Raw genomic sequence first — 24,838 nt, 5'->3', positions numbered from 1 at the left:
ATTTATATAATTACATTATAAATAAGTATTATTATTATTAGTAGTAGTAGTACTAGTAGTATTACTACTATTATTATATAAAGAAATTATAAAATAATGATACTAATAATAATTTTCAATTATTATTATTGTAAAAAGAAATAATATATAATTATTATTATTATAAAATATATTTCTGTCTTTATATATATATATTTTATATTCTTGTATTTTCTTGTATTTTATTTTATGCCATACAAGCAGCAATATTTTTGGCTATATTTAGGGCAAATTCAAGTTAAAATCTCAATAAATAGAAGATAATTATGTACAATAGCTATATAAAACAAAATTCTTACAACAATTTTAATTTTTTTTTAGCAATTAAATAAGCTCTTTCATTCTGATATTTGATAGAAAATCTATATATAAACTATTATTATTATTATTAATCTTATAAAATATAATAATAATAATAATGGTTTTATTAAATATATTGTTATTGTTATAGTATTTTATTACTACTCAGTTAATAATAATAATGATAAGAAGAAGAAAAAGAATATGCAATCATTTTAATATTAATAATTAAAAATACTATTATCAAGCAGTGATAAATATAAATAAAAAAACTATCAGTTATAAAAAAAAGCAATATTAAAAATTTCAAATCAATATGTACTATCAACATTAATAGTGATGCTAGCATTATAAGCTGAATGTTTCTGCAGCAATAGTTCATCATGCTGTTTCATGAGAAAGCGGGACAAAGAGTGATTTGAAGATGCCTCTAATAAGTGCAACCACACAGAGAATGAAAGCGTGGCTGTGAAAGGCAGTGGGAGGTTGGTAAGAGCTTTTCAAGAGGCTGCTCTTCCAGCGTCAGATGCCCAGGCTGACAGATGGCAGAGCGGCCTGGCTCTAGCGCTCTCACTGGGGTACAGTCATGTGTACACGGTCCTCACAGCCCGATCCATAACTGCAACTTTCACTCCGGCTCTACAACTCGCAGCTGGTGGCCTTAATGCCACCCCTGTCCCACAATTCCCTCTTCTGCTGACTCGACAGCCATGCTAATGAACCTCTCCCTGATTCTCGAAGTTAGTTTCCACCGACTCTAATTATGCCTGGAAAGTGTCACTGGAAAAAAACGCTATAAAAAACATATTTATCCACCAGCGCTGGCTATTTTCAGCTCTTGTGCGAGTGGGTTGATCATTAGCTTGCCATGATAAGGCGTTGAAGATGTGACTATGATGTCTCCGTGTCGGAGCGTGTGCCCTGCTGAGATGCATAAATCAGGGTGGGGGTCTGGAGCCGCCCGTCACTTTGACAGATGGGTACTGTGGGCGGAGCCCAGACTGATTTATCTGCTTGTTTTCCTGCACTGTTACTCAGGCAGTGTCCATCAGAACAGAGCGAGAGCAAAATAGCTGAAGGACTATTTATATTTCTTTAAACAGTGTACATATACAGTTTTCTATTTCACATAAATGCTGTTCTTTTGAACTTTCTATTTATAAAATAATCCTGAGAAAATATGAATTGTAATTTTGACAAAAATATTAAGCAGCACAACTGTTTTCAACACTGATATTAATAATAACAAGCAATGTTTCTTGAGCAGCAAATTTATCATATTAGAATTATTTCTGAAGGATCATGTAACACTGAAGACTGAAGAGTAATGATACTGAAAATTCAGCTTTGCATCACAGGAATGACTTACATTGTAAAATATATTCAAATAGAAAACAGTAAAAAAAAAAAAAAAAAAAAAAGTCACTAAGGTTGTTGCAATGCACTCTGGGATGCTTTCTTTGAATGTCCTTAAAGCACTGTATAGGTAAGCAGCAAACTAGGCAATAAAGAGCTGAAACAATGAATGCTACACAATGAAATACAGTTATTAAATATCTATCAGAAATTATTGCCAACAGGTGGATTAATCATATAAAGTCATGATTTAATTCACTTTGCAAAATGAATAAATCACTTGCACAGCTATTGTTCAGGTGATTTATGTTTTATACATGAGTTTTCATAATTCGTACAGAGCTGTTTAAATAATTTATGACGCACGTTTCATAAATATGCTACGCATAGGGCTGATGATGTCATAATGCTGAATCATAACACGTGAATAAAAAATCCGCTCAGATTATGGGATTCAACTCGCAAAACAAATGCATCATTTGAATCAATCTTTGCCTGCTCGACTTTCACAAGGAGGCATATAAGTGTGTTTCTCTCATTCTGTGTATCTTTATCTCGCTCTCTAAACCTCGTATTAAAACGCTTTGTTTTTTTCTCGCATTCTAAATGAAACAGCCTCTCCATTGATTTCCTAGGAGGAAACAACAGTCTCCCCCGAGGCTGCTTTTTCATCCTTAAAAGACAAATTACCTGACATTTCTAAACTTAACACAGTTGTGTGTGCGGTTACAGGCCTCTGGTATCGTTCTTATTTGTTTAAGCCTTAATGTCCTTTGTAAGTGTGTATGTCCTAATGTGTGTGTCCTCAACAGACCCTCAAAATCATGGAGAAGAACGCTCCGAACTTATTCTGATTACTGCATGTTCGTTCATTCAATTTATTCAGATATTATTCTGAATACAACGTAGAATTATTCTAAAGTTCAAAAGTCCACCCTGCTACTAAACTGTAAAAATGGCTCATTTAAAAACCATTGGCTCATTAACATATGACCCGCCCACATTCATACCTTCATCTATTCAAAAGTCAGCAACCTGAATGCTACCATGCAGATTCTGGCCAATCACAACAGAGGTCATTTACATACATACGTCTTAAAATCTCTAGTGTGCGGCAAACATAGATTGAATTTGTTTATTTCTCTGCCTAGTTCAAATGCCAGGGAAGATTTGCTTGTTTGGCCTCTGATCTGTGTGATTCATGGACACTGACACGCCCCAACAGCGAGAGATCCAGGTCCTAAATGCGAACCCCTTCTCACTGTAAACACAAGCGCAGCTGTCAGCACTGTAAGAGCACTGTAAACAGTAAAATGCCTGCCTGGAGGAGGTTTAACGTCCATTTGTTTGGATCTGTAATAACTATAAAGCTTAGTACCGTTTGCACAGATCAATAGTATCATCACTGGAGCCTGCCACATACTTAAGGCCATGATTGTACTGTTTAAAGCTGTTAGTGGGGTGGAGAGAGATTGATGATACCTTGTCTGAGCATCAGACGGCACAGCCACGGACCGCCCACTGACTGTCTCATAAACGCAGGGCACAACAGTGAACACCCAGATTTTCAGAAGCTTTAGCACCAAAACTTTCCCCAATTAATTTTCTCCACAGGGATTTCAAACACGTTTTCAATATTTGTATGTAATTTTTATGTAAAAACAACCAATTGTTATAATAAAAAATGAAAATGAGGTAAAAATGTTACAAATAAATACTATAGAAATACAGAAATAAAATACCATATATTACTATAATAATTATTATATAATAATGGATGAACATAGTTAAAGAGGAGTCCATAAAAATACAACCCAATGCACTGCGTTAATATGATGTAATTTTTCTGTATCTATTTTTACAAGTGTTTCTGAATTACAAATTGCATTAAATATGCAGTTGAAGGAAATGACTGTAATCTTAACAAAAAAATGTTTGGGTTTACTGTTACCAAAGATTTTTATTTTGAATAAATGCTGTTCTTTTTAACTTCTTATTCATAAAAAGAATCCTGAAAAAAGTACTGCAGCTTCCAAAAAATACAAAGCAGCACAACTGTCTCCAGTATTAATAATAAATCAGCTTATAAGAAGGATTTCTGAAGGTGAGACTGAAGACTACAGTAATGGCTGATGTCATTCTTTGCATGACAGGAATAAATTATATTAAAATGCATTCAAAGAGAAAACTGATATTTTAAATTGCAATAATATTTCACATTTTACTGTAGACACACACTTGAAGGTTGCTGTACAATAAATGTAGCCATGTCAGTCATATTCTTTTTTTATTGAAAAAGCTGGTCCACCAGACTTTAGAGTTTATATGTTTATCAGTTTTTTTTGCCAATTGTGATTGTGAAAACCACTCTAGTGTTATTAACATAACTAAGAAACCAACCTAAAATATAGGTTTCAAAGTAAACATCACACTTCTTTGAATTCAACAGTCAAACACATAATAATGGGCATGACTGTTCCATTAGAGATAACACACACAGCACACATACTGACAGGAAGAGTATCAGCACCAGAAGGCAAATGTCTGGTTTATACGCGTGGGTCAAACAGGTGACCATGCTTGACCGGCCACTGGAGCCCTTCTGATGTCAGAGGTGCCGCCCAGTGGAAGAGAGATGATGCGTCTGACTGGTGCTGACAGCTGTCTGTCACTCACAGGGTGCAGGGTTAATGCAGGAGAAGAGCAGGGAGGGGGAAAGTCAAGTGCTCCACAGTGAGTCTGACTGTTGCTATGTGACAGCAAGAGCTCATTTCAGCTTTTCAGCAAGTGCTGAATCTTATTTTTAGAAAGATGACACACACACACTCACACTGTATGTCATTACATACAGCTATTTCTCTCTCTTTCTCTGTATTCAAAGTGGCAGAACCACAGACTACACACACCATCATGATTCATTTATATGAATCTGTGCATGAACTAATACATCTTTTTTAAAGCATTTCTGATATAACTTCTCTATTATTAAACTATGTGCATAACTCATTCAGCACAAACAACCACATAGAAACAGCCTGGTAACACTCGCAACTGCAAAACAAAATGCTAAAAAAAAAACACCCTGAACACACCAGCAACCTCATAGCAACACACACAACACTCTGGCAACTGCAAAGCAACACAGTCAAAACCTAAAACCCACCCTGAACATAGCAACACCCTGGCAACCACCCTTAACACTTTAACATTGTGGTTGTGAATTTCCCCCTCACACTCACAGAAGTGTGTGTGCTTGTTTAGCTTGTGTGTCATTAAATGAGTGGGTGACTCTCTGCAGGGGAAGATCCACTCAGAGTCTCCTTACAGACTCAACACACGCCGCTTAATCAATGCTGTCATTAACATACCACAGCAGAAACACCGCCATCCACTCTTCAACTGTGTGTGTGTGTATGTGTGTGTGTGTGTGTGTGTGTGTGTGTGTGTGTGTGTGTTTGTGTAGATATTTGTTCAGGATTTATTCTGTAGTCAAGACCAGAATGATGAGCTTCTTGATATTGGAAGACTTTTTTTGAAATCTACTGTAGCTAGATAGACCATTTACATTTAGTCAATTTGCAGACGCTTTTATCCAAAGAACGATAGAATGATAGATAGAACAGAACAGAACATAGAATGGCAGAAGGAGAGAAAGACAGAATGAAAAAATGATAGATAGACAGACAGACAGACAGACAGACAGACAGACAGACAGACAGACAGACAGACAGACAGATAGACAGACAGACAGATAGATAGATAGATAGATAGATAGATAGATAGATAGATAGATAGATAGATAGATAGATAAACAGACAGACAGACTGCTCCTGTTGTTCAGAGGAATGTTATTTAGCCTCTTAGTTAGCAGCAGTAAACACTCGTCTGAGTAAACGCTCATCTTTCCATTTGATGGAAGCCCTTCATTCCAGATGTGTACAGATGACGGCTTTTCACTCCAGCTGTGGAAATTAAATTACGTTGCCTCTTCCATCTTTCAGTCTCCTGTGTTTCGAAGCCCTCTCTATCTTATTGGTGGATTCTTTTCACATGACCAAGATTTATATGATAAAACAGCCCATATCTCCACTAAGCAAATTTGACTATCAGTCTTCCTAGCACTTCCTCGTGAAATATTCACCTTAAGATACTTAGCAGAAAATTGGTTAAAAAAAAAAAAAAAAAAAAACAGAGGACGGAGGTCTCCCTGTTCATCCTTTGCTCTGATTGAGTGTCTTGTCCTGGTTTAAGTGGCATGGCTAATTGCGTCGAAAACAAATTTGAGTATCGCCAGCTGGGTTCACATTCTCCTGTCAGTCATTTGGGAAGATTATTATGATTACAACAATTATTTTATGCCCATTTAATACCTATTTTCTCTTCTCTGCCTCATCACTACATCTTTGTTCTCTCACCCAGACTTATCCATTCTGGTTCTGTTGGATATAAAGGGTCAATCTGGTTTTTGGAACCAAACTCATCGTTTGTCTCTGGTAATTTTCTTAGGCGGTTAGGGTATTTTCATCAAAAATAATGCAGTAATAAGAGACAAGAGAAATAAGAGTCAGAAAACACTCTGTAGAAGCTTGTAAAGTCTGACAAGACACAAAAACTCACCACAGCTCAACCATTAAATGCTTGTGTTGTTCTTTTTTTGTCCAAAAGACTTGAGCTCAAAGAAGCAGCCCAGAAGAGCTCTGTTTCTACAACAGCTGTTTTTTTTAGACATCAAAACAGAATCAACACAGAGAGTTGTTGTGCATCTGGTGTTGTGCACATTTTAAGATGCTCCTGTTCATGCATTTCTAACACAATGTAAAAACACTCAACACTGCCTGCATCTCAATTCATAACAAAACAAAACAAAACAAAACAAAACAAAACAAAACAACAAACAAATATAATTATTAAAATACAAATAAAACAACCAAACAAAATCAAACAAATTAATATAAAAATAAAACAGATAACTAAAATAAAATAATAAACTAAACAAAACTCAACTCAACTCAACTAAAATAAAATAAAATAAAATAAAGAGATGGAGGGACAGGAGCAGAACTCTAGGATAGGTATTAGTTGACTAAAATACTGTACTATACTGCCTTCCATTACTTTGGTTGCCTTCTGGTTTAGAAGGTTTAATCATCACCTGCTGAGAGCAAATAAGACAGTGAGGCCTCCTCTGCGTAATTATCATATGTGTACGTTTGTGCAGATGACCTAATGATTTCACACCCTAGTGAGCAGAAACCCTTTCACTCAAAAGACCTGCTGACCACACTAATACATACATGCAATATGACTCTATTGATCTCTGCTGCACACGGGGGACGGGGCACAGTCAAACAATGGGAGTGCACGATTGGACAGGGACCTATTGTTGCATCACAAAGGGTAAAGGATTGCAGAGATGCTGATTAGACGAGACACATCACTGTTGTTGATTATCAGACAGAGAAATGCAATAACAGCTTCCCATTTAAAAACATCAAAAATGAACAAGCTGTACTGAATGAGCTACTTTTTTTAATCCTACAGCTCAAAAGAGCTTGTTTAGGAATTGTACAGCGTGACAAAAACGTGATAATTCTGTGCCACGCCAACACAATAGAACAACAAGGATCAAATACGCCTGTATTGTGTTGAGCCAGATTAGCTGTTCCCCTCAAGTACACACACGCATTTATTAACACTATAAAGCGTACACAAAGTTGCTGGTAGCATCTAATTTATGTCAAAACCATAGGAGAATGCAGTCTTAATGCAGCTCTGCAGTCCGACACAAATACCAAGGAGAAAAAAAGAAAAAAATTATTTGCGATAAGGATGTAGATTTAAATGTGAACATCATTAATCCTTGACTGCAAACCCTGACCTTTCTTAAGAAAGAAAGAAAGAAAGAAAGAAAGAAAGAAAAGCACATTATCAAAGAAAGAAAAGCACATTATCAACCAATGAAGCATGTTCACACAGCAGCCAATGAAATGCAGAACGTAGCACATATCAGCCAATGAAAGGCAAGACGGGTCACACACCAGCTAATGAAACACAGGATGTAGCACACAGCAACCAATGAAATGCAGGACTGTGCACATAGCAACCAATGAAATGCAAGACAGGTCACACAGCAGCCAATGAAATGTAGGACGCAGCACATAGCAACCAATGAAACGCAAGACAGGGAATGAGCTACACAAAAAAAGTGGGTAATAACGCATAATGTGTTTATGGACCTTTTTAGTATATAAATATAAAAAATTTTATCAATGTCAAAATATTTTGGTTTAAAGTTTAAGAGGAAATCTGAGGCCCTGTATCTATTCAGCACTTCTAATCACCATTTTGCCTTCACTAATTCATTTTAAATGGTCCTGCAGTGTGAACTCAGATATGCAAATATTCCATGTAGATGCTCCATTAGTATGAGCTTATAAAATATGATGCATAATTATAAATGAATTAGCAAAACACTGCTTAAAATAGTGTCATAAAATATTTAGTGTCAACTATCCAAATACAGAGCAGCCAATGACCTCTTGGATAATGCACAGAGGAGCTCATGAGTGTCTGCACACTCCACAATCTGCTGATTTCTTAGGAACTAACAAACAAGCATCCAAACACTTACAGGTACAGACACACACACACACACACACACACACACACACACACACACACACACACACACACACACAGAGAGAGGCATAAATCAGCGGCTGAAATGGACGGTGCTACGCAAATGAACAGAATCGTATGAATCCTGTCCGGTTCCCATGGTAACGCAGAATGCCGCAGAGTACCTGTCTTTACCTACAGCAAATAGATTCAAGTACGGAAATGAATAAAACACTTGATTACGGCTCTAACACACTAATCGACACTCTCGCTGTGCTGATGAGATTCCAGAAGTATTCCACACTAAAGGCATCTAGCTTTTACAAAGCATTAAACATCCTGAAGCTCACTGATTAAAGTGTTTCAGGGCTTTTTTTAGTGGCTCTTTGCAAATAATACATGCTCTCACTTCAGAATGCAATCAAACACTCTTGATTTAACAAATAATTATGATAATCTATCCATCCACCCATCCAAAAATAAGATTGAGGTCCTGTTCCTCATTGCTTTTTGCCTCTATCCCAAAGACAAAAAAAGACCAAAAATAAAATAATTAATAAATACATATTTAATAAAATAATTATAATAAAAACAATAAAATAAAATATAACAATATAAAAACAAAAATCAGAAACAATTGGATCTAAAGGCTTAAAACCACTGGTAAAAAATAAATAAATAAATAAATATTTTTTTTTCATTACAAATTATAATATATAAGGAATGGAGAAACCGATTTGGGACAAAATAAATAAAATAAATAAATAAATAAATAAATAAAGCATGAGAGACTAATTTGAGTAAAAAAATAAAATAAATATATGTATGTGCATTTATCTATCAGGAACAATAGACTCTATGGATTGTTTTTATCATCTCTTTCACATAAATGTGATTTTAGAGCTGTGATTACTATAATTATCAGGACTATGATTTATAAATGCAGTTATAGCAAGATTGTCTGATCTGAGTTCAGAGGGGTTGGGAGTTAAATAAATGATAGAATTAGAGAACCATAACCATATTAACCACAGCCAAGTTCTAGAAATAACAGGCTTTAAAAGTTTGACAAAGTTTTTGTCTTTACTTTTTAATAATCCACCATCTAAAACGCAATGACCCGGCAAAGGTCTCCTCGTAATATTCGTCAATTTAAGACAAGCGACGTATCAGCCTTCAGAGCAGATTCATTTAGTTCAAACAGCACTGTGGCGTTTTTAACTGCAGAAGAACTACAGCAGCTCTCAGCAGATCTCAATGTATGTGAGAGTATCTGGACTAGAAGACAAGCAGGTGCAGAAAGAGCCGTCAGACGTTCTGAAGCTCAGATGGAGTTTTAATCAAGAGTTCTGCAGTTTTCACATCTCTGATAAATGCATGAAAGAGGGACTCTGATAGGTCCATTAAAGCATTAAAGAGCGCTGACCGCATTTAATAGCTAAATAAATGCCGCTGGTGATGGGAAAGAATTTTAATGGCTCTTCTGCTGCTCTCGTGTGTTTGAACGTCTCTGATATTAATGTATGTGTGTGTGTGCAGGGTTCAGAAATAACACTCAATAAAAACCAAATGCAAGTAAAAACTGCCTTTAACCTTTATATAAACTGCAACATAATGCATGGTTTAAATTGTGTTTAGTAACAAGTTTTCTATAAAAAAATAAAATAAATAAATCCATGTCAATCCTACCTGTACATTTGAGGTGCAAAATTTAATCTCTTTGTAATGGGTGGCCATCTAGAATATACAATGCTGTGATTCACAACAACTTGCACTGTCAAAAATATAGCTATTAGGGAAGATCTGATAAATAATTACTTTACAAATATATATATTTTTAAATGTTTTGTTTATATATGCAGTTGGATCTAAAAGCCTAAAAGCACTGGTAAAAATGCCCTTTTTTCCTCAATTTTGTCATTTATAATACTTTTTATTATAAATTATAATATTTAAGGAGTGGAGAAATTGTTTTGAGGCAAAATAACTAACTAAATAAATAAAAAAATAAAGAGTGAGAAACAAATTTGAGTAAAAAGTTGAATACAATAAAATAAAAAAAAATAGAAATTATAATATATACAGTATGGAGTGGAGAGATTGTTTGGGGCAAAAATATAAAAATATAAAATAAGTAAATTAAAGGAAAGAGACCATTTTGTGGAATGAATGAATAAATGAATGAATAAATAAATAAACAAATATATAATAGTGAGGGAGATAATTAGAACTCTAGAAATTAAATAACAATATATAAAATAAACAAAGCTGAAAAACAAAACATATAATATTGTCTTGGTATTTTGTTTGTCTGTTTTTGCTATAATGAACAAAACCTGATCAGACTCTCCAGCATTATTTGAGAATAATCCAAAGAGCATGAACATCCCAAAACTTTCTAATCATTTTCAGATTTAAATTTAATTTTGAATCAAAGACATCCAATGTGGAGTCATACTGCATAAACAGCACAAACTACTGGCCATTAAGACATTTTTATGGCTGATAAATTTTCTCAATTTATCCATAATTGGCAGGTGAAACAAAACATTAAATCACACTAATACCCAACATAACAGGCCTGCTGTAATGACAGATAAACAAGGCACTAGTGCTCTGACAGCCTCTTGTATGCAAGCGTAACACTGATAAAGGCAGAAGAGACGATCACCGTGTGATATGAAACATGTTTCATGTCACGGGCTGGTCATCTCAGATGAGTCCTCCAACATCTATGAGCTCATAAATATGCATTGATGTTATGCAGGTCTGCAGGCTTGAATAAACATGATCGTGTGATGTGTAATGAATGGCTGCTGACCCCCAGACAACGAGAAGGAAAGTGAAGAGGCACGACTGCAGATCCAGAAGCAGAGAGGGTGCTTACAGATAAATATAGACACAAGCTTGAGCTTTGATCTCTGAGTGCCATCGAGAGACAGACAGAGAAAAAGCAGGTTACAACTCCCATGATTCTTTGCAGAGAATCCACACGGTGATCACACACACACTTTTCACTTTCCAATCAAATTGGCTCTGCATCTGCCTCTGTTCTTGTACCAAGAACCAGTATTGTAGAGTTTTTAAAACAGCTCAAACTGCAAAACATCTAGATAAAACTTTACAGGGGACATTACAACCTGTCTACCGTAATAGACCACAATATAGCAAATTTGCACTTCTGTACTTGTTAAAAACCATTCACTGTTTACCTTAACTGTGTTGTGTGATATACACTACTGTTCAAAAATTTGGGATCAGTAAGATTTTTAATGGAGTTTCTTATGCTCATCCAAGGCTGTATTTATTTGATCAAAATACAGAAAAAACACCAATATTGTGAAATACTGTTGCAATTTCTAATTTTGGTTTCCTATTTTAATATACTTTAAAATATAATTTATTTCTGTGACGCAGCACTGAATTTTCATCAGCCACTACTCCAGTCATCAGAATCACATGATCCTGCAGAAATCATTCTAATATACTAATTTATTATCAGTGTTGAAACTGTTGTGCTGCTTAGATTTTTTTTTTTTTTTTGATCATTTTTGAACCTGATACTTTTTTCTTTGATTCTTTGATTAAAAAAGAACAGCACTTATTCAAAATAGAAATCTTTACTATCACTTTTTATCCATTGAACACATCCTTGCTGAATAAAAGTATTAATTTATTTTTTTGAAAAAAGAAAGAAAAAATGTACAAACCCCAAACTTTTGAATAGTGGTGTATAATGTAACACAAAATTTCTATTTTGAATAACCACTTTTTATTAATCATAGAATCTGGGGGGGAAAAAAAGTATCACAGCCCCCCCCACCCCCCCCCCCCCCCCATAAATATACACCATTTCACTTGTTCTAATATTTTTATCATTTATATATATACATACATATAATACACATTTTCTTTCAAAAAATTTTTTTTTACCAAATTAGGTAAGGCGTAAATGTTCACTACTGAGATTACTGCCCCAGTGACAAGCTGAAGTACCTTTAAATGAACATTTTTGTACATTTTTCTTACTGTGTTTCATGTGTTAACTGGCTGATATGAATTTTATTTGGTATATATTTAAACAAGTTGTGACCATGACATCAAATCAGCTTTTGATGGCATAAAAACTCCATGAAATTACACCAAAATATGTTCTCAAAAGTGAAAAAGTGGAAAAGGGAATTCAGATATTTGGCTTAAAAAAAAAAAAAGAGAATAAACATTTTTCGAGGAACACTGGAACATTTTGAAAATCACTTTAAAAAGCAGCTCTAATGAAACCCGTAAAACATGTCCATCTAATGCATCCCTACAATTATAAAACAGCATAAAGAACACAAAAGCCTTGTCCTGCACGAACGGCCTCCAACACTCATTTCTCCTCGATTACAAATGCAAATAAGAAACATGAACAGAGACCAATCCTACATCCACCGCTGGAGACAAATAACCTCTGAGTGTGAATATATTTGAATATCTGTATTCATGAAGCCAGGGACGGAGAGAGGAGAGTGTTCTTACCCCACTGTAGAGGAGCCAGCTGCAGATGTTCTAGTATGAGCTGGTTGAGGACGCCCTCCACGCTGGCCTCCCCGTGACGCTGAATGGACGAGTGCACATTTTGTCAAGGAAAACGTGGCCTATCAGTATCACCCAAAACTGATGCATATTTGATCAGAATGTCCTATGATTCGCTACTAGGGGTATCGCGATATACCGGTATTAACCGTGATATTCAAAGCAACAATTATCGATATCGTCTTGATTTAGTGTGTGATGATAAACCACAATATTTAAAATGAACAGTTCTTTTATGATAACACCACATGTAAATACTCCAGCACCAGTACCTGGTTGAGCGCCTAGGTGGCAGTATTGTGCCTTAACGGTGAAACCTGTCACACAAGAAGAAGACATAGCGCTCGCAGCTACTCCGATAAGAGCAGTGTTTATCAGAGTAAGTTGTCATTATTTTACCAGTCATAGAATGGGAAACGTTATATTAACCTGTTAACAGCAGTTTTCTGTGTTCATATATTTAAATATCGGGTGATTATTTTAATAAGTACTGCATTTTCTTTACTCGTCTTATGTTTGTATTTGCAATCAATACGGCCTGTGCGTAGTAACACTTTATTTCTTTGTTCAGATCTATTAACAGTTACATGATTAAAACTGATCTTGAAAAACTGAGCGACCACATTGCTACAATAAACTAAAATGTTAAGTTGGTTGCAGTGCCATGCACTTAATGCCTCATCTGCGTTCATTCTTCAATAAGCTTCATTAGTTAACATTAGTTAATTACATTAGTTAACATATATAAATAACATAAATAATAAGGAACAAGATTTCCACAGCATTTATTAATCTTAGTTCATGGTTCATTTCAGCATTTACTTATGCATTATTAAAATCACAAGTTGTGTTTGTAAACATGAATGCACTCTGAACTAACATGAACAATGAACGACTCTATTTTTATTAACATTAACAAAGATTAATAAATTGTGTAATAAATGTATTGTTCATTGTTCATTCATGTTAGTTAATACATTAATGTTAACAAATGGCTTAAGTCTTGTGCCCTGCGTTTATCAGTGTCCTTATGTTCGTTGGGTAAAAAAAGAAAAAAACTATAAACAAAGTTAAAAATAATTTGACTCATATCCCCCCCGCCAAGGTTTCTATTGATATCACGATATATCAATATCGTGAATTCTAATGGCCACAATAACCGTGATATGAAAAATCTAATATCGTGACAGCCCTATTTGCTACCTTACTGACCTTTAGCATGTTTTTCCTGGAAGTGTTCAGAACAATAATTCCACTCCTGTGTTTTCTGCGTTAAATTAGCCAAGCCGATGAGCATGTAGGAGGTGGTGAAATATTTGCACACAGCGACACTAATAACAGTGTTGAGAACAAAAGCTGATTACGTAACAGCAGTGATGCTATCAGAAGCCTCTAATGCTGTGTAATGATGCTGAGCCCTGCGCTGACTCTGAGAAATGGCCTTCTTCTCAACTGAACCGTGTAAGTGTACGCTGGCATCTGGTAGAGAGGAAGAGATTCCCATTGCCAGATATGGACAGCAATAATAATAAAAACTACCTGGAATTGTTGACCAAAAACGAAAATTTACTCAACCTTTGGCTATTTGAGGAGTGCATGAATTTGTTTTTTCATAAGTACAGATTTGGAGAAATATAGCATTGCGTCACTTGCTGCTGTTTAGTAATTATTGACAGACTATGAAGGTTACAGACCATGCAGAGAGATCTCTCCTTATAATATATCCAATGTGGTTACACACAGATATATTTGTGTTTATGGTTGGTTGACTGGAATGATGGCATCTCTGACCCGCAGGCTCAGTATGAACTTGGACACATCCTCTGAACACAACCCTCATCTGTTACTCTTCAAATAATTGTGATTTTACTCCACCAAGAACGCCGATGTTTCTACACATCCAATCAGTCATGCTGATGCCATGCACATCACCGCTCGGGACTGTATCTCTTGATTATTTATTATTTTAGGTGTTTATTATTTTGTAAGTGTCATTGAGCCTCCGCAGTAGCAAGCGACTCATGAAGAGAACAAGTGCTTGTCATCATGGGGGCGTTTAAACGCTATTAAAATGAGGGACGTTCAGAGCTTGTGTCGGTCTCCTGAGATAAATGGGAGATGATGAACGCCACTGGATGATGCGTAAGAAACCTGAGCATCTGACTGGCTGCTGGGATTTTGGCAGTTTGGCGGATAGAAGATGTGATTGGTGAGTAACTGTGCTGCTCTATTTAGAGAATGTAAAAACACTTACACAAAAGCCATTTTCATAGCTATATCAGAGATTTTAACAAAGCAAATTATAATTATTAAAGAAAAATATGAGCCTTAAACTACATGTAAAAATATTATTTATATAACATAATTTTTTTCAGTTGACGACATCTTCATATGTGCCCAAAGGTAGGTTCTGTCAGATTCACTTCTTAGGACAAATTTGTCCTCAAACTATAACTAAGTATATGCACTGCACACACACACACAAGCGCCATAAGTTTGAGCCATATGTCAGTGCATCAAGCTCGGTGTAAACGTGTCTCCTCCAGTATGTCCAGCTGTTAGAAACAGATGCTGTCAGACGGTCATCCTCACAGCTGGGACACACGTAACAACACCTGAGTCACTCTAAATACTCCAAAGCTCCAACAATGTAAAACAGCAACAAAAAACTACCATCGGAAAACATTTGATTCATAAAACAGACAGCTATGACTCTAAACTCTTATTGGATGTGACTACAGTTAAGGCACTTATAATGCCTAAGTTGAAAATGACTTTTTTCCCCCTTTTATTTTACAGTTAGTCTAATAAACTGCATTACTTACAGTATATAGCCAAATAACTGTTCATTATTTATTTATTATTAATTTGCTATTAAAACTGTATGTTTAATCATAATTATTATAATATTATTTAATTATTAAATATCTGTATAGCTTATCATACTTTGCTTCCACCATGCTGGTGTGGTTTTATAGAGTTTTTATGTTTTAATATAATATTGTTTTTTTTTTTTTGTTAGTTAGTTGTTTTTCTAAAAATATTTTAAACTGTGTTGTCAGTAAGGAAGGAAAGAGTTAGGGATAGTGTTATCAGGACAGCTGGCTTCAGTAAAGGATATGATGGTCCAGTGGATGTCCAGTGTGCTGTTGATGAGTCCTCCCTGGACCTGCTGTCTCTTCTCTTCCTGCTGGCGTACTGTAGCCTGTCGCAGTGCATCATGGTCTGTCACGGGCATGCTGTCAAAATCCAACTTATCCACCTGAATGGCCATCCTGCACAAACACAGAAGCACACAAAGTGAAGTGCTGTCATTCAGATCCACAGGAAAAAAATCCAATTGTTTCACAGAGGATAACATGCTCCGAAATAAATCCTTCAAACATCAGATTTCGTTTGTATACATAATGTTCAGAAAGCGACAACAAAAATCCATCATTATGAAAGGCTTGTCAGAAACGGTATACAAAAAATGCCAAGGACATGTGCACAAGCTCACAAAACCACTTCAGGCTCATAGAAACGCCAATAAAATATCCTTGACATTTCCATGTTCCCCATTATCAGCAGAGAGAAAGACAAAGTGGGAGAGACAGAAAGAGCGATAGAGGGATGGATTAATGAAGGAGATAAGACCCTCTGGGGGCTGCTGGGAGATGCTCTCAGGCCTGGAGTCGGATCGCAGCATCTCTGGAGAAGTAAAAATCTATTTCAAATCTACTGATACCAGACAGAAAATATGCTGTGAAGTAAGCTGTGACCTCACAAAAGAGCACAACATCAGTCGTTTGATAAAGATGACCGTTAGAAAGCAAAAGAGTACACCATGGTTTTACATATTTTTGAAGAAAGCGCAAGAGGTGCTCACATGTGCAAAACTTAATGGAATTCTGGGGAGTTCCAGAGGATTACTAGAGTGTTGCTAAGTGACTGATAAAGGCTTCTGGGTGGTTTCTAATTGCCGGCCCATGTTAACAGAGGCCACTTTAAAATCTATATAGCTATATTTTTCAAAAAAAAAAAAAAAAAATATCTATATATATATATATATATATATATATATATGTTTTTTTTTAATACAGCCACAATAAAATAATAAAAGTACATTAATTTCAACAAAGCAGTATTCTCATGCCATATGCTAAGGACAAATAATAATAATAAAAAAAAATGATTACAGTTTAGTTTGGATGTATGGATGGAAGGATAGATAAAATAAACACATAAAATATAGAAGGATAAATAAAATAAATTAAATACATATAAGGATAGAAGGGTGGAAAAAATAAAATAAATAGATAGATAGAAGGATAGATGGAAGGATCAAAACAAAACAAAATAATTACAATTTAGTACGGACGGACGGACGGACGGACGGACGGACGGACAGACAGACAGACAGATAGATAGATAGATAGATAGATAGATCGATCATGTTCATGCCATGTGTTTAGGATAAACAAAGAAATGGACTTTACTGACTGATATTTTCTTCTCTGAGCAAATGATTGAGGCATGTGACTTGCGAATAGAGATTTTGTAAAACTACAAGAGTAATAGTGAAGCTTGGCTGAGAAAACAGCGCTAATGGAGAGATCTGACTACACACACATCCTTCCTTCATTCCTTCATTCATTCATTCAGTCCAGTCCACAGAAGACAACAGGCCAACACAGATCCCTGCAGACACTGATACATAATTCATCATACACACACACATTAAGGAAAACACAAACAGCCTGTGGCGTTCTGGCCGCCGTGCAGGACGGAATCATTCTTTTTTATTCATTCACTGGTTTGTTTTCCTTTTGTCAATTTTATCCTACAGATCTATTTCTATTTGTTTGTTCTTTTGTTTGCTTTGCCATTTATTTCAGTTAATTCTTTCATTCTACCATTTGAGAGTTTGGTTACCTTTTTTTTCTTTTGTGGTTCTTGTCTTTTTTTATTCCTTCCATTCTTCTGTCCTTAGTTTTGTTTTTCATTCTACCTTCCTTTCTTCCTTTTGTCCAACCTTCCTTCCTCCATTCTTTGCTTCTGTCCTTCCATAATTCTAACTCCCTTCCTTTTTCTGCTCTACCTTGCTTCCATTTTTCTTTCTACTATCCTTCCTTATTTTGCTCATAATTTTTTGCTATACTTTTTGTTCATCCTTCCTTTTTAACCTCCTTTCTTTCCTTCTATTCTTCTTTCATTTTTTTGTTCTTCCTTCCTTCGTTTTTTAAATTCTTACTTTCATTTTGTCCTTCATTTTCTGTTTGTCTTCCTTTCCTTTTTCGATCTAGCTTCTTTCCCTTTTTTGCTTGAACTTCCTTCCCTTTTTCATTCTTTCCATCTTCCTTTTTCGCTCTTCCTTCCTTCCCTACTTGCTCTTTATTTCATTTTTGTTCCTCCTTGCTCTTTCCATTTTTCCTTCCATTATTTTTTCTTTTATCATTCCTTTTTCGCTTCTTCATTCCTTTCTTCCTCTTTCCCATCTTCCTTCCTACCATTCTTCCTCTGTTCTCTTCTCATATTACTTTTAGTTCTTCATTCCTTCATTCTACCCATCATGCTCCCTTGTTATTTTCTTTCTTTCTTTCCTTTTTTCATTCTTCCTAACTTCCTTTTAGTTCTTCCTTTCTTCTTCCTCCTTCCATCCTCTCTCTTTAGTGCAGTCAGTCATGATGTTTATGAGACGAGAGGTTAATGTCAGTGAAGAGGCTGCAGGTGTCTTGAGCTTGACACTGATGGACGTGTCAGTAAATGTGATCTGATTCGCAAGTAAACTGATTTTGTAAAACAACACACAGGTGAAAGGAGACGCTGAGACATGATGGACTGATAATCACAACGTCTGAGATGTGATCTGTGATCTGGAATCTCATAAGAGAACTCACTCAAACTCCAAACAAAGATGTCTCACCGCTAAACATGAACAGCGCTCAGAAAAAAAAAAAACAGAAATGAGAGGGGGGGGTGATGAGAGTAGTGTAATGAACCCGCAGAGAGGTTTTCCCAACCGCAGAGAGGTTTGAGATGTGAGGCTCATCTCACAACAGAGAACAAAAAAAGAAAAGATCCCCTTATAGACACTCCACTAAGAAAACTCAATTCAGCAGTTACTATTTTAACAATAAACCAAATTTAAACAAATGAATACAAAGGCGCTTCTTCTCAGAGAAGGTTTAATCATGAAAACCACCTAAAAGTTAAGAGCTAATGTTTCAACAGCTAATTTTAGCATTCAGAGCACACTGTCAGCAGGCCAATTAAAATACTGCCACTAAAAATAAGAGAGAGAGAAAGAAAGAGGGGGAGAGGAGCGGGACGGAAGAGGAGAGGCTCAGAGGGAGGGAAGGCGAGGAGACAAGAAGAGGGAAGAAAGGAAAGAAGGAAGAGGAAGAGGAGCGGAAGGGGGGAGGAGGGAAGAAAGAGCGAGGAAAAAAGAAAGAAAGAGGCAGATGAAAGGAGAAAGAAGAAAAGAAAGAAAGAAAGAAGAATAGAGGAAGAAACGGGGAGAAAGAGAAAAGGAAAGACGGAAGAGGACAAGGAAAGAGAAGAACCAAGGAGCCCAGAAAGAAGAGAAGAAGAAAGACAGAAGGACAGGGAGGACAAGGGAAAGAAGAAGGGAGAAAGGGGAGGAAGGAGAAAGAAAGAAAGAAAGAAAGGAGAAAGAAAGAAAGAAAGAAAGTGTGACTCCTGCCTAAAGCTAATCTTCCACAGAAATGTAATGCAAAATGATATTTAAAATGACATTTTGCATAACTAAAATTAAATTTGTATTTAGGACAAATCAAGTTTTTTTTTTTTTTTTTTTAATGATCAGATTTTTTAACCTAATACAGACAGATGGTTTTTGTTTAACGTGTCCATCTTATCATATGAGGAATAATACAGCATTTGAATGCAGTTTCTTGACATTTTTCATCACTGATGTACAAAATATGCAAAGGCACAACACACGCGTGCAGGTGCAAAGAAACACACACACACACACACACACATCCCTGTTCTTCATCAGTAGCTGTCAGTATCACTGCATCTGGACTCAGTCAGACAGAGGGTGTTATCATTCTATGATTGATATGTATGAGGACTAAAAAAGCAACAAACAATTAGAGAGAGAGAGGAGAGGAGCGAGAGAGAGAGAGAGAGGAGGAGAGAGAGAGGAGAGACCCAAAAGAGAGAGAGAGAGAGAGAGAGAGAGAGAAAGCACTACTGAAACAGACCTCTAACGACTGAAGGACAAAAATCACACACACACACACACACGTGCACATACATAAACGTATACATTTTACAGGTGACTCAAGGAGAAGGAAAAAGTGGCAAATAATCCTACACTTGAAAGTGACTAAAATGAATTAAATGGTTAAAGACATGCAATCTGTGATACACATGAGCCATTTATATGCATGTACCGTAGCTGCATTTTAAAACAACCAGTTTGCATGATTTTTTTTCAAGTAATTACAGCAGTGCACCAAATTCAGTTTTATCAATTTTCAATATATACTGAATAAATATTTTATCAATTCATCTATCTATTCATTATATATATATTCAGGATGAGAAAGATACAGATACAGCATTTATGCGATCAAGGCATTTTGCTGCAGTTGGAAAGTGTCAATGACTGTCTGCTCAGAGAGGAGAGCGAGAGCGAGAGAGAGAGAGAGAGAGGGTTATATTTAGCTCACGTGTGTGTTCTCTCCCGTGACTCCAGAAGCAGAAACACTGAGCTATTTATAGACCGCCTCCCCATAACCTGCGGTTACCGGCACACACAGCATCACTGCGCCACGGCAGCGCAGCATCACCCCACCCAGCATCTCAACATCACATTAACTCATTGTGTCATTCAATTGAAATTACAATTTATATATTTAAAACGACACAATCCCTCAGATGAGTCCACAGAAAAGATGACAGGTTATTAAATCCCTCCATCTGCAAGAGTCCAATCCCACAAATTCAAAATGATGTACATGTACATTTTTTCTTCATTTTAATAGTGATGTGCTAATAAGCATAACATTTTTTAAAATTTATAATTGTGATAATAAATCAATTTTTTCTTTCTTTTTGCATTTAATTTATAAAAAAAAAAAAAACTTAATTTAAATATAGCTATAGACATCCAGAAGTAGACTCTTTTAAGCCAGCTATTTATTTATTCATTCTTTTATCCATTCATTCATTAATATATTATAGGTTTATATAATATTATACACAAATACTCAACATTTTTGTCTATTGTTTTTTCTGCTATCTTGAATTTCTTTTTCACTGAGCTTGCTGCACATTTTGGAATGCCAATCTCTGTGACGAATGCATGCAGTGCTGCTTTAGCAATGGCCTAAATGAGGTTTCTTAGTTGGCAGAATAATTGTACTCACTTTGCTATCTGTTGGAGTCGTTTTTCACGACGCCTTTAAATATTGCTTATATAGGCATCTTAGGTTTTGAAACAGAGCTACAGTAGAAAGATTCAGTTGCATCTTGAGACTCTGGGAAAGGGAAAAAAGCAGTATGCACACACACACACACACACACACACACAGAGAGAGAGAGAGTAAAAAGGGAAAAGTGGCCCTTCATCATGGAGGGAGCACTTAGAGGCTTGTTGCTACAGCAACAGGCTTTTGTTTAAATTATGTGGGTAATGAAGAAGTTGAGCGGAGTTTGTCACACCAACACACACACACACACACACACACACACACACACACACACACACACACACTTCACGACAGAAGTGGAAAGAGTGCAAAACCCAAAATGCTCAATGTGTCTCGAAATGCATAAATTCAGTGCTTTTAATGGTGTGTGGTTCAGAAGGTGTGAATGAGTGACTGGCAGTTCAAACAAGCATGCACACGTATGATGTCATCACAAACACACTCACTGTGACTGTCATGAAGCCTGCTGGTTTTTCTAACGCAATCATTTTGTGTTACCAGAGCTCCACTGCATTTTTTTTTCTTTTTTTCAAGTGAAAGAAATACATAAATGAAGAAGAAAGCCAAAATATTAAATGCCATTTTTGATTATTTTTTGATTAGTGATGCTTTTTTTTTGGAAGGGTTAAAATTTTATTTTTTCACGAGATTTTTGGAGAAATATATGATGTTATTAAGATGTGGCAGGATCATTATATTATAAGAACACAGAAATTTGTAGGTCCATTAGTAGAATCTGTTGAATTTAGCAATTCATGTTGCATTATATGCTAATATAATAATATAAGATAGTTTAGAAATGGGAAAAAGTACTTCCCATATTTTTTCCCCAGAGTTTGCGAGCCTTAATGATATGCATTAAAGATATCATAATATCACTTCAAATTCAGTTTTTTTCTTTTGGTATCTTCATTTTTAAGGCCTTATATCATTCAGTTAGAAAGATCTTAATATCTCAATGTGGTTCCATGAGTCAAGGGCGCAGGTTTGGTTTTGAATTTTAAGTTCTTATTTAGTTTAGTTAGAAAGATCTTATTGTGTTGATGTGGTTACATGAGTAAAAGATAAAGAGAGTGGCTCGGAAGAGAGGGGCGGGGTCAGCAGAGCTCATTTGCATTTAAAGCCGCATGCAAGGTAACAGCTCACAATAAACAGAGCTGTTTTTGACAGGGTAAAAACACTCTTGCTTTACACTATCATTGAGAAGTTTTAACCACACTATGTTACAGACTTTTAATTAAGACCCTAAAGAATCATATCAACTTGTGGAAAATGGGCATCTGATGACCCCTTTAATATTAATCGAATATTGGACCGATGACAATTCTGTGGTAGAAAAAATATTATGTTTCTGTTGTATCTGATTGAAATTTAAACATGTATGTTCTTATTTCAGTGTTATTTTTTATTTTGTGGATATTTCCACTAACAGTTTACTTCAACATCGAGTTAAAGGTATAAGACTGTAAACGTGTTCATAAATAAATAAATAAATAAATAAATAAATAAATAAATAAATAAATAAATAAAATCTTGAAACATCATTTACATGAACTTTATACTATTTTTCATTTAAAATTTCTCAAGCTAAAACACACTTGTGCTTTTTTATTAAAGATGAGAATTTTAAATTCTATTCATTCTCACAAAAATGAAAGTTTCTCAGATCATAAGCCAACATCTGATATTAGGTCAAATCTAATTAAAACTAATGCCTCAAGAAGCCCCTAAGTTGCACATTAAATAACTATTCACTTTACAAAGATAACATATTCATTTACTTATTTAATTATTACAAATATATAGTTCTGTTAGAGAGATGTTTCTTTCTGTAGTGTTGTAAGGAATGCTTTCGTATTATATTACTTTACAGAACATAATCTGAATTATAATTATAGGACTATTAGTTTTATTTCTCATTAAGTCTTGGTTAGTGTTTCTCCCGGACCTTAAGGACATTTATATATATATATATATATATATTATATATATATATATCGTATATATATATATATATATATATATATATATATATATATATATATAAATGGCACATCATATTCTACTCTCTTCAATCCTTCAGATAAATCTGCCCAACTAAAGCTCTCATTAGAGTCAGCTGACTGAACACAGACGAGACTTCAACTAGTCTGGCTCAATATGAACTTATTAAAAGTTTATGAATTTTTATTTTTTGTGTTTTGAGTTATCTGCTTGGTTGTTATCTGCTTGGTTTTGGTTGTTGAATTTTTATGACTTGAGTTAGTTATCTGCTTGGTTATGCTGGGATATAAAAATGTGCAGTAAAAATCATGAACAATATTTGGGAATTGGGGGATAAAATAATAACTCTTTTGTACATATTGGCTAAACTGAAAAATTGTATTCTTATTTTTTCCAAATCTGATTGATGTATTTTTTTTTTTTTTTTTGTTTTTGATTGTTTTATTTTTTTTATGTTTGTTTAACATTGATGTAAAAGGTTTATGGTTTGTCCACTGCTGAATAAAATAAAATGTAAAATAAAATAAGATAAGAATAAAATAAAATAAAATAAAATAAAATAAAATAAAATAAAATAAAATAAAATAAAATAAAATAAAACAAAACAAAACAAAACAAAACATTTTACATGCAGTGATGAAACTTTCCCAATAAAACAAAGAAAAAATCTTAATGAAATAATTGGGTCAATTTTGATGTTATTACTGTATGTTATGTTTGGCCCTTGACCAGTGCAGAAAACACAAAATGCACCAGTAAAGGATTCAAGATCTCATCCGAATCTTCACCCAGAGAAACTCCAGCGTATTCAGCTCAGAAACAATCTCTCTCAAACTGAGGAGATCTAAGGCTCAGAGAAATCGATTAGTGAAGGTGAGCCTTCGCACCGCTGGACACCTCATCGGATGACTGACAGGAATGATTGGTATGCAGCGAGGACAGTGTCGTCCTTTAAAAAACCTCTCCCTGAAAGCATTCATCATACAGAACCACAGAACGAGGCAAAGGAAAAGACACAGAACAACCATGAGGAGAGACATCTCATATTATGAGAAAAGATAGAAAGAATCAGTATGAAGAACTACACAATAACACATAACACACACAGTGCCATTAAAGGGAAGAAACCCGATTAGTCCTCCACGAGATCGATAACCAGTACGCACACACACAAACACACACACACACTCGTTGATCATGATAGTCGTTTTTGTTTTTTATATTTAATCATTCGCCCCACCGCCCCACAGCTTCTAGAACTCTGTAATCTGTTCATCAATTCTTTCTGATTCAGGTATCAGCCAAAGCAGCACGTTTCCCAATCAAGACATTAATCAGGTGATCCATGGAGGTGATCGGGGGAATAGGACGTCACCCGCAGCGTGTCAGAAGGGCACGTAGACTAAGAAAATGCAGCTCTGCAAGCCAACACAAACCTATGAAGCACTTTATGGCAGCTACATTTCCAACTTGATGGGATTTTCATGCTTTTGGTGGAC

The 24,838-nt window shown here is 35.3% G+C and overlaps 1 protein-coding gene across 1 annotated transcript in view; it reads right to left on the bottom strand.

Annotated features, from left to right (window-relative positions):
- LOC109069068 (trafficking protein particle complex subunit 9-like) overlaps nucleotides 1-24,838 on the bottom strand; it is a 188,973-nt gene that overhangs the window by 42,391 nt on the left and 121,744 nt on the right. The window contains 2 exon segments of the mRNA XM_042745691.1: nucleotides 12,835-12,925; nucleotides 16,013-16,166. Of these exon segments, the coding sequence (XP_042601625.1) occupies nucleotides 12,835-12,925; nucleotides 16,013-16,166 (245 nt within the window).

Source organism: Cyprinus carpio, chromosome B19 (genome assembly GCF_018340385.1).
Source record: "Cyprinus carpio isolate SPL01 chromosome B19, ASM1834038v1, whole genome shotgun sequence".
In the NCBI taxonomy this organism is placed as follows: Eukaryota; Metazoa; Chordata; class Actinopteri; order Cypriniformes; family Cyprinidae; genus Cyprinus; species Cyprinus carpio.
This window is presented reverse-complemented; position numbering and strand designations above follow the sequence as displayed.